Below are 11874 nucleotides of genomic sequence, written 5' to 3'. Positions count from 1 at the left end.
CAAGATACGGCCGACCATTTACAGGGACACGTGTCCCTACTGCAGAGAGAAACCCACACTTTACCACACCACATAGGCCTGTCAGAAAATAGATCAGTACCCATAATCCACAATGCTACACCAGAGCAGTGGGAGGCTGTGATGTCCAGCTGGGATTCAAAAGACCAGTTTTGCTTGTTGAATGGGCTAGCCGGGCAGCAAAGGCCACAGGGGTCCTGGAATGAGGACCCAACCATTGGAGCTCTGCAAGACTTTTTAGAGCATATAAAGTTTACTCTCTCTTTCTCTCCTTGAGTGGCTGGGGTTCATTTTCCTCATTTGCTAATCAGCTGGTCAGCTCCAAGCACTGCCTCTCACTCAGATCTTGCCTCCCAAAGTCACTGGAAAGATTGTCAATTCCTGGCGCCAACGTGCTCATTGTTGAAAGCAAGAGTGGAGTTCTAATTCTGAGTATACACTGCAAACCTGAAGAGAAATATAGACAGCAAGGCAGTGTCTGCATAAAAATTAATTTTATTAATGAAAGAATTTCATAGTTTCCCATGGGGCGCAATTATACTCGTATATGCATCAAAATGTACAGACCGGGAGCACAGGTGTTTCGTTTTTACATGAAACGTATGTCTAAAAGTTCTTCACACACTTCCTGTATGTGCGTTCATGCAATACACACAACCTGTGCACCAACATTTTCCATAACTTAATGGCGACAAGAAAGACTCAAACGGGCCACAAATTTCTTGAAAAAGAACCATGATGGTGAAAGAGAGAAAAAAAGCTAAGGCGAAGAAAACAAGAACGTGCTCACATGGCAAGCTATATCTCATCAATGTTGAAGAACAACCTTGAAAGAAAAAAAGCCTATTACAGGGAGACGACAGGTTGCATCCTTTGCAATCAATTCGTGGTGGCAGTAGGACACTCACACGTCAGTAAATCGCAGCAGAGCAGTATGCGAACAAAAGTGTGTGACTAGGCGTGCTAATGACCCCACATAGCTGCACATGCTGGGACATCTTGCTGCACGCTTTTCTTTCTTTCATTCCGCGATGAAAAATCCCTAAACAAAAAAAAAAGTGCTCACACTGACAAACAATGGCTGTCAAAAAAAAAAAGAACAATGTGTGCTACATTATGCCGAAATTAATTAAATTTGCAAGAGAAATCGCCATATGTATACTCCACAGTCACTGTATTGCGCAGTGGATTTGACTATAACAGCCGCAGACACAGAGAAAACAACAACACATAAAAAAGCATGTACACACTTCGCCCATGCATTTCATCATTGGACAGGCGATAATGAGGATTTATATATAATACATTATAAGAGCACTCCTCTCGAAACACATTTTCTCACTGTCTGCCCCTCTCTCTCTCACAAACTTCTCTTTTTTCATTTTTCGTATTTATATTACAACAACTCTCTGACACTAACAGCAAGTATATGCTGCCCTAAGCTCGAAATAAATAACTTCCAACTCATAGCACTCCAAGTCATTCATTTTGTTTGAACACTCAGGTAAGTCTTCAGACAAGGAAGCACAGACAATAAAAGAGGGACTGCTGGGCCATTCAAAAATCTAAAATAAATAAACATCATCAACTTTCCTGCTTTTGCATGTTGAAATTTTGGGCTATAATGAAAAGCCAGCAAGAGCAGAGATTTTTCATTGCTTGAAAATTAAAACAAGCAACCTTGTTGCTGCTTCTAAATACCTACTCCTCACTCATAAATGAATGAAATGAAGGAAAAAATAGCAGAAATGTAAGCTGAAAAGAAGTCACTGACCACTTTGAGAAAGAATTAAAAAATAAATTGAAATAACAGACTCGCTGCAATTTTTAGTGCGGACTGGCCATGCTGTATGGCACAAAAGCTTTGCTCAACAGATGATTTAAATGACACCCTGTGAGCCAGCGAATGCTTTTCACAAACATATCTTACATACCCAAGCTGTCTGCAGCTAATTTATCAAATCAGTTGTGCCTAAATGTACTCAGTTAAGTACTACTACAAACTGCAGACTCAAGGCAGCATGACTCTTCCGACATCAAAATGTTCATTAGTTGGGCACCAAAACAAAAAGTCGGGAAAAGCAAGCTTATTTGAAATTTTCTTGCATCTACTTCATTGTCGTACACATCCCCCTCTTACTACATGAAAGCCACACACTTACATGCTGTAGAAAACCGGTCACAATCCGTCTACGGCAAGAATACAATGCCAGTTCACCTACTCGTTCGGTTCCAAGCCTTTTTACATTGAGCTTTCTGCAAACATTCATACTAAAACCTGGAGTGTGAAAGCTGCTGGAGTGCAAATGGCTGCTTTAGCTGTCTTTTTAATGAAGACACAAAAGAATAGCAATAATGATAGAAACTGTTTTGTGACTTTATAATTATTGTGCTCAGACCGTTCGTGTTCTTAATAAAGTAATCAAGGCAATTGGTTGCTTAGGTATGCATAAAAAAAGAAGATGCACTATTTTATCAGGTCACTAACGTAATTGAACCGGGAAACACTGCATATCAGCTACTTATTCACACAACTGAGCACAGAAAGCCAGATTAATAAGCAAGGCATGTAAGCTATGCCCCAGAGCTAATCCAGAACTTATTGTTTGTGTGATGCTGAACAACATGCTCACACAGTCTGTACATTTGCATTCTTCAAAAATGAGGAAGAGAAGCAGAATTAAAAGCACAACTGCTAACACACTGCATCAACAGCCACCCCAGTGGCCAGTGCATTCACCTCTCTAGCACGGCAGCTTTGTTTCGTTGAGCAATGACATACAAGAGACCCAACCGGGAGGTACGTGTTCACAGGAAAACAAGACTGTCATCGTTGTGGCAACGTCAATGGGCAAAAAACACGCATAGTGACTGACAACCCCAAAAAACATGACTTTGCATATTGTATGAAGCACCTCTAGAGCTGTGATGGCACATGTAGAGAAAGGGAGTCTAAAAAGAGCTGGAAGCGGTGTACAGCCTCAGCAGAGTTATAAATTGACCATTCAGAAACAGTATCCACTTAGCTGCGCTAACTAAAACAAAAAGGCAATGGCCAGAAAACGTCATTATGTGACCTCCTTCATCAACAGAAATATGAACTGCCAACATAACAAAAACAAAGCCTGTTTGTTGCCCGCTGCCTTAGACACCTTAAACTGGTTTTAAATACAATACGAAAGCTTACTACTTAGAGTGCGCCAGAACAGAGGACATGTATTTCCACTCTCAACAAAAAAACAGTTTCTTGCTCAAGTGGAGCAGTTCAACACAATTAAAGGCATTGTTGAAGTAGGTGCCTTGTGGGGAAAAAAAATTCAACTTGTAAAAAGTAGCGCCCACAGTGACAATGTAACAAATGCCGACTCAGCAGGGCCATCAAGAGGCAGTTGATATGAAGAGCAGAAAACAACCTCTAGGAATTTCCCCAACACTGACAACACGAAACGATGCAAGCACAGCGGGTTCGGTTCGCGCAAGGAAGGTTGGCGTGATATGCAGGCTCATCGGGAAAAGCACACGAGATGAGTCTTCTCTTTCCTTTCAATGTTCCATTCATCTCTCGCGCTGATATGTTAAAAGAGTTCCACCTATGTACACGCACATGCACACACACATACACACAAGCACACATGCTTCGGCTCGAACTGTCCTTGTCGTTCCTATTTGCCTCCAAAGCTGGAGATGTGGCAGTCAACTGCAGCACTGTAGATGCACGCTTGTTGCGACACGTTGCATAGCGAGTAGAGTCTGCCGCCACTGCACTGCGCCTTGACGTTTTGTCCATTTCACAAGGCTTAGCACACCCTTGCATCACACTGGAGCATCCTATTTCAGCTGAACCCGATGCAACTGGTAAAGCCTACCCGCTTGGTGTGGAGCAAAAAATTAAGGTTTTAACCTAGCATTATGAACACCTGAAGGTTCAAGCACTCTGCGGAGTATTTTTAATTTTTGAGTGCCCATTCAGACATAACATTTTTTTGCTATAGTAGTTTGAAGTAGAACCTCTTGCCACACCCAAAGCAGATAAAGCTTGGCCAACTAAATCAGGTACAGCTAAAGCTAATTGCCCCACTTGTCCATTGGTGTCGCCTATGAAACGATTTTACCTCTTGACGAACCTAAAATGGCGCACAAAACGAGGAAGCGATAGCAACAATGCCAACCCAGGGAACTGTGCTCATGACGTGCTCATGACACTTGCTAGTAGTTTCATGAGGCCCTGGAATGAGCAAGACCGAGCGAAGGCCCTTCACGTGTAGCAACGGCCATCCACTCGGTTATCACTGTTGTTGCCACCTCCAGTTGTTGCGGCACCAGGCCCAGGTCTGTTAAGTTAAGGAAGTGAACGCCGGAGATCAAGTCGACAAGCAGTTCCTTGTGCCTAGACGACGCATCCGTCGGACATGGTGGCGTTTATCTGTGCCCTCAAGGTCTGCACGCTGTTCATGATCTTCTTCTGATGTCCCACAAGCACAACACCAAGCGCGGCCAAGTCCTTGAGCGTGAGCCGCGACACGGCCTCCATCGTGGTGAAGCCGCCCCTCTGGAAGCTCTCATGGTAGCGCGCCATCTTGATGCTGCACAACCACTCTTCGACAGTCTTGTATTGCGTCATGTCAGGGGCATTGGGGTCCAGTGGATTTTGATGCCTGCATTCAAAAAGACAAGGGCTGCAATGCAACTTAACCTGAATACAAGTGTCTGTAATTGTTTGGTGGTTTTCTCAAGGCACACAAAGCAAAACTTGAAGTTGGCCTGTATCAATAAATTACTGCCTTCTAATAACAAAGAGACTGTTTTCAGTGAAAACAGAGCCCTTATAAGCAAAGAAAAGGCCAGAAGATGTATACATGTGTCACCGCCATCGGCTATTTCAAGGGCAAACTGTCCTGACAAATACGCTACACTGCCATTCACTTCCAAATGGAGCTGCTACGGTGGCTCAGTGGTTATGGTGCTCGGCTGCTGACCCGAAACGTGCAGGTTCAATCTCGGCCATGGCGGCTGAATTTCGATGGAGGCCAAATTCTAGAGACCCACGTACTGCGTAATGTCAATGCACGTTAAAGAACCCCAGGTGGTCGAAATATCTGGAGCCCTTCACTATGGCATTCCTTATAATGTTTTAACTTTAAGGCACCGTCAGTCACCTCATAGAAGCGCATAAATATTCGCGACGGATATTTAGGACTTTAATAGTCCGAAAGATCGGTTTTTCAAACCAATTTCAGTTGCCTGCGGGCCAGAATCGGCCATCTTATCGGCTTTTCGCCGGCGCAAAAGGCGCCATTTTGGATTGAGGTGGATTTACGCTGCAGTTGGATTGCTTGACATACTTTCGGTACCTCATTGTTGCCAGTGGAGGTCCCTGCGCTCTCTGACATTCGAGATGGTAGCCGGATTGTCATCGCCGTCAACTTGTTTTTGTCGGCGACGTTGTCACGGGCAGTTGTCGCTTGTCTCATACCGCCCATACATTGAAAATTGGTTGTTGGGGGAAGGAAGTTGTGCAGGAGCTATCTGACATTCGGGAAGGGATAAAGGAGGGACTGAGAGAAGAAAGAGGTGCCGTAGAGGAGGGCTCCAGAACAATTTTTGACCACCTGGGGATCTTTAATGTGCACTGAACTGACATCGCACAGCACATGGGCGCCTTTGCGTGTGTTTGACGAGCGGTGTGGTGCACACTCGGGTTGTGGACAACATGGCCCCGCCGGGTCCATCGGAGAAACGTGGGAAGTATTCCGACTAAGTGCGGTGACCTTGCTGTCTAGTGTGTACAGTGAAAATACAACTTTGGCGCAAATACAGGTGCAAATCGTCGCCAACAAGAGAAATTTTCTGCAAGGTAAAATCAGTGACCTTTTTAAGCCGATTTCATCTCAATAAAGTGATTTTTTTGTATTTCACGGATTTTTCGGACTGCTCGATTATTTGGACCATCTTTCGGGTCCCTTCGAGTCCGAAAAATCGGTCGGCGACTGTACACACATAGCCAACAAGTAGCAGTGATGTGTTTCCGTTGAATCCTTCGTACCTTTCCTTAACACATTACAAATGCAATTATGTAAGCATATGAATACTTACTTCTCGTCCCTTATAAGCAAAGAAAAGGAAAAAAAAAATGTATTCATGTGTCACCACCATCGGCTGTTTCAAGAGAAAACTGCCCATCAAGTGCATTAAGGAAGGCACCCTTCAAATTGGACAAGTTCTTAGTTTTCCTTGAGCTCGAGTTACCAAAAGGATACTCTACTCTATAGGACAAAACCGTATTTACTATGATAGGGGATGAGCGTGGATGCCAGAGGCAGATGGGGGTATTTCCGAGGCCGTCTGCTAAGGTGCGCAGTTCACTTATGCTGCTTGAGAACTGCCTTCTATGTAAAGCTGTCTGGGCTGTCTAGTTTGGGCTGTCTAGTAATGAAGCGCATGTAGCTGCGTACTGGACTACCCGAGAAGCTTGTCCAGCTCTGAGAAACAACCAGATGATCCGCTTAGACATTGTTGGCGGGCATGCCCAGCAACACAACATACAATGTTCAGCATGACGTTTTAAAAGATATCAGCTTAGAAATGATGTTCCATACGTTTTCGTGCTCATCTCAGAAGTACTTGCCAGCTTTTATCAAATGGCTGCCTTCCTAGATACACCGCCAAATTTGACATTTCTTTTTCAGAAGTTTTGCTTACATGCGTTCATATATGGGCTGTGCTCCCGCCCATAACTCTAAACCGCACATATTGTGACATTTTAAAAATAAATCGACTTTGAATTGGTATTTGATTCTTTCTCATTGCGTTCTAGGATGTGCAAGGCTTCTATGAATGAAGGGACGACTTCACATGTGCACTTTGAAATCAAAAAACTACTTTGAAAACTTTTGTTTAGATGCATTCGTATAGGTCGCATCTTCAGCTGTCACTTGCACTGGGCAACAGCAGTGCCACCACGCCTTGCTTACATCACAGATGGGCGTTGGTCTACACACAGGCTCTCAAGATTTATGGGGAAAGAATTTGCTCTCAATATGACAAGAATGAAATCACTAAAGGTGATTGTTTACCATTAGCCAACCATTTCCAAGTTCATTGGTAAAAAAAAGAATAACAGTTCGCTCACCTGTTCTGAGCAATCTTTCGTAGACTCTCAGGGCAGCGTATGAGCTTGTCTAGCGTTTTCACAATGCTGCTAAACTGAGGCCTGTGTGATCGGTCCTTCTGCCAGCAGTCCAGCATTAGCTGATGCACAGCTTCTGAGCAATCCTGGAATGAACAAGACAATCAGTGAGACAGAGGTGCAATGCAGCGGAAAACTTATATTTAACCTTGCTAGTACATGTAAATCCTAACCTCATACAGTCAGCATGAGAATGCATTGAAAACTCTGTCACAATAAGTGAATTCATGTTTGGAGAAGGCACAGTGTTGTTTTGAGCTGATGGCCCAGGCTGTGTATTAGCAAAGCGCGTACAGAACGTGACTTTCATACGTTATATGGGTGCATTATGTCTCATACATTATGCAGTGTCTTCCCCCTGCCTCACCGCCACTTAAATCCACTCCCATGGACAGTGTAGCACCTATTAGCATGTTTTAAATGTTCATTCAACGACGAAAATTAGTAAGATTACAGTGGGTGCCTGCTATAACACTAGAAAGTAACTGCCATGAAGGCAACGTTGTCAAAGTTTTCAAAAATTGTCAAAAAAAGCGGGCTGCGTACTTCTGGCAAAGCCTGTGCAGGTAGAAGCCACATAAACGTGAACACTATTTACCTGCAGTCACATGACTGCAGACCACACATGCAAGTGAAAGGCACACTTTTTGCTCTTTCTGAATAGTTCTCCTCTGCACACGCAAGACCTTTCAAGCTCATTTATTTATTTATTCATTCAAATACCCTAAAGGTCCTCTGAGAGAGGGCACACATAGGAGGGGGGGGGGGGGGGGGGGGGGGCACACAAAACACAATAATGAGAATTTCTGAGAAAAAATGCAGCAACACTAAAAAAACACCACAAAATATGCAAATGCCAATACTGGAAGTGGAATGAAAGTTAGATAGCACAAGATGAGGATAAAGCAGAAAAAGTAAAACACCTGGGATTTAGAATACTAAAACCAACACAAAAAGAGAAAAATTTCAGAACAGTACCGAAATAGATGGCCCAAGGCATTACATTAGTCTTGAACAAGAACAACTAAGACTTTTTGAAAAGCACAGAGACATCACATTCTGATATGAGTACGCAGTAAAAACAAATAGCTTTGTGATTCAATAAAAATAACACTCGGGAAAGGAGGTGGATAGGAACTCACCATGGGAGCAGGAAGCCGGTATCCCCGCTCGATGCTCTTGATGACCTCCTGGTTGGACCAGTTCCAGTAGGGTCGTTCGCCATATGACATCACTTCCCAGCAGACTATGCCAAAGCTCCAGACGTCACTCGCTGAAGTAAACTTGCGGAACGCAATGGCTTCGGGTGCTGTCCACCGAACAGGTATTTTGCCTCCCTGTTGAGGAAAGCAAAAAGAATGTTACAGCCAGAAATTTGACTGAAGCAATTAGGTGAGCCTGGTTTTCTACACTCCGTGCACGGCTACACAGGAATCAATTTAGCCAATGTTACTGCATATCTAAGGGTTGGAACTTTCGCCTTTTATTTTTTAAAATTTGGCAGACATTTTTTGGGTGTTCATTTCAGAATAAGACTTTTGGTTTCTTTTAGCGAATATTATAATCTTCTCATGAATTTTCGGTTTTTTGGTGAAATATATGATGTACCTATGTGGTCAAAAGTGACCAAGAGTTTATCTGGGCCCTTTATTATTTTTTTTTAACAAGCAACTCGTGTATCGGTAATTAACACACAGATGGTCAATTTAGGAGCTATCCTTACAGTGGGCTGGCATACAGTCGTAACAAAAAGCAAGAATGTCGAAGTCAAATGATGAGGATGTGAGATAAAAACGTAAGCGAACATTTTTTCTAAAAGCTTGGTTGCCATGTTTTGGTCCACCTTGTGCTGAATTAAAGGACTGAGCATCATATGGTTCATGTGCTTACAGCAGCTATGGAACTGCCAATTAACATCAATGAAGCCAGCACATGTGTCATGTACTGGCTTCATGTGATGGCACGAAATTAATGGGTTGTTTCACTATGACACTTGCTAGTTACAGTTCTAAGAGTTGTGATTGTTCTTACATGCAGCAGAAAAACCTACTTAACCAAGCAACAGCTCTAATCGAGAGATAAGGCTGGGCAGATGTTTGGTATATACTAGTTGACTCCACTTAGCTACAATTAAGGTGAAGCCTCCTAATCTGCAGTAACAAGTCTGAGCTCATGGATCAATGCATCAAAATTCACAACTGCAGTACAAAATTCTAAAGATATTGCTCTCACTGCATACCTGGTTCCAGCAGATACTTTTTCCCCTATGAACTACAATAATTGGTACTGAATAGCCAGGAAGTTGTGACATGCATGCCAGAGATACCGACCACTTCTGGATAATGAAAAATCAATTTGGTGTACTCTTATTGGTGTTTTTTTTTTTTTTGATGAAACCAAATAGCACAACCCCTGTACATATCACAGCACAGCAGCATACAGCACAGCAGATAATGCTGCAACAACACTGCAATAGCAGTGAACATGATCAAATATCACATCCATGTCACAGCTTGGGAAGAACATCCTCTACACCACAGTTTCATACAATACAGCAAATGATACTTGCAACTTAATGAAATTTATGGCTATTTGTTCACCATGTATACCATACAGCTGACATAATGTACAATAATGAGTGTTCACTTAACATTAATGAAAGACAATGATTAACTCTATACATTTATAAATCTTATTAGTAGAACTTTGTAGCAAAACACATTCTTGCACAGCAAATGGCCTGCATGCAGCCTCGTCATCACTTGGGCAAACAGGCTGCAACATGCATCACTTATCCCTTCTTTTCCTTTTCTTGTTCCTTCTACTCTGCCCCTTCTATCTGTGTGCCACAGTGATATTGGCCCAGTGACACACCAGCCAAGGCATCCATCCCTTCTCACTCTCAATTCGTGGCGATACCACTATGAAGTACTGCAGTTTTGTGTTAAAGGGGCTCTGAATTGCGGTATGCCTGGGATGTAAAAGCATGCCGCTTCACAAATATTGTCTGGCAAGAATTTTTTTAATGCTCTTCCTAAAAGCTGAGTTATGCACCTTATGAGTTATGTCTTTGCACCTTTCCCTCTCCTCTCATCACTTTTTGCACACTGGAAGGTTGCCGCTCCTCCACCGACCCCACCTCCGGGAGCGGAGCTTCCTGACCCACTGGAGCTACACGGCTTATTGGCCGCGGCCTTGGTAGCTGCCAGACGTGTTAAAGAATCAAACCAATAGCTACACCTGAAGTTGTATATTCAGGTGCGAGCGTGAAAAAGTCGCCAGAAAGGGCTCGCCAACTTTTGCGCGTGATTGTGGGTCCTCTGTTGCATGTAGAAGTGTATTATTTGACACAGGTTTTCATGACGACACAATGTAGTAATTGAGCGAGTTGATGTGCTCTCCTCGGAAGGTGTTTCAGAGCCCTTTTAAGATGTCCAACATGAAACATCAAGAATGTATGCCATGCATCTGTCACTGTAATAACAGTGGTGTGAGAAGTGCGGGCATTTTTCATGCATGACAGTGAGAAAATCAGCAAAAACACTTACAAGACTGCACAAAATGTGCACTCACATGACTCACCCTTGTTGTGTACGCTCCCTCAGTGGCACTTTCAATCTCACGGGACAGGCCAAAGTCAGCGATCTTACACACAAGGTTGGCATTGACAAGCACATTTCTTGCAGCCAAATCCTGAAACACACAAGCAGGAAAATGAAGCCCCATGTATACAACAACATCGTTACAACAGCAATACAAAATACAATAGCAACACCCTTATAATGGCGATTTGCGATGTACAGGTCATCCACAGTTAGAGTGAACACAGGAGAGTGTGACAGAGTTAGGTCACAGCTCCACAGAGCAGAAGATGATGTTGATCTCCGATAAATTTTCAGAGCATAATAATGATGATGTCCACATTACTGTGTAGATGAAAAAAAGCGCAGGAACAATGATATCTCTCTTTGCTGCTTGTGACTGTTTGCTAGTTCCAAAGTATCCAACATGTGGCACATTCGTGTTCCCTCTTGGTGATGATGACAATGATTTGGTTTTCATGGAACAAGGGCAGGATGGCCAAGCAGTACCAAGGTTACCATGTTTTTGGCCTGCATGAGGTGGGATCACTCTAGAGAAGACAAGCACCAGGACAAAATTGTACCGACTGGAAAACTGGCAAGTACCTTGCTGCACTGGGATCAAACCTTGCACCTCCCACATAAGAGGCAGATGTCTAAACCGCTGTGCTACCACTGTGGTGTGTGTTCCTTCAGCAGTGGACAACCGTGTCAAACAGAGGTGAACAGCTGGGATAGGAACAATGTTATCTTTTTGTGCGCATGAAATAAACAAACATTCATGCCCAAGAAACATACCCAAGAAACATATCTTTAAATCCTTCACTCCTAGAAACAAAGTGCACCACAGCCTGTTTCCTGACCAGGAAAGTCACATTATTTGATCACGTTATTGTTCTGCCTGTTTCACTCAAGACGTCTCTTATGTCTATGCCTACTTCATTCAAGAAGCCAGTTAATCTGATCTTTTTCTTAAATATTTGTTGACGACACCAAACTACAAACAACAAAAACTGTGCAGCTCGCTTACTGGTAGCTACAACTTACTATTGATGGTGGATGGAAAGACATGCCAGAAGTAAGCATTCA

The 11874-nt window shown here is 43.2% G+C and overlaps 1 protein-coding gene across 13 annotated transcripts in view; it reads right to left on the bottom strand.

Moving 5' to 3' along the window:
* Positions 1-497: 497 nt before the first annotated feature.
* The window catches only part of Eph (Eph receptor tyrosine kinase), a 293268-nt gene continuing 281891 nt past the window's right edge, over positions 498-11874 (bottom strand). For 8 of the 13 annotated variants that reach the window (XM_077653432.1, XM_077653435.1, XM_077653438.1 and 5 more), the window contains 4 exons: positions 10778-10897; positions 8347-8541; positions 7148-7290; positions 498-4673 (listed from right to left, as the gene is read on the bottom strand). In XM_077653432.1, the coding sequence (XP_077509558.1) occupies positions 4406-4673; positions 7148-7290; positions 8347-8541; positions 10778-10897 (726 nt within the window). In that variant the 3' untranslated portion in view covers positions 498-4405. The remainder of the gene's footprint in view (positions 4674-7147; positions 7291-8346; positions 8542-10777; positions 10898-11874) is intronic. The other 5 variants (XM_077653434.1, XM_077653437.1, XM_077653440.1 and 2 more) reach the window with 1 other exon arrangement.

This window comes from Amblyomma americanum, chromosome 2, assembly GCF_052857255.1.
Source record: "Amblyomma americanum isolate KBUSLIRL-KWMA chromosome 2, ASM5285725v1, whole genome shotgun sequence".
Lineage (NCBI taxonomy): Eukaryota > Metazoa > Arthropoda > Arachnida > Ixodida > Ixodidae > Amblyomma > Amblyomma americanum.
Note: the sequence above shows the minus strand (reverse complement) of the source record. Positions and strands in the feature narration are given on the sequence as shown.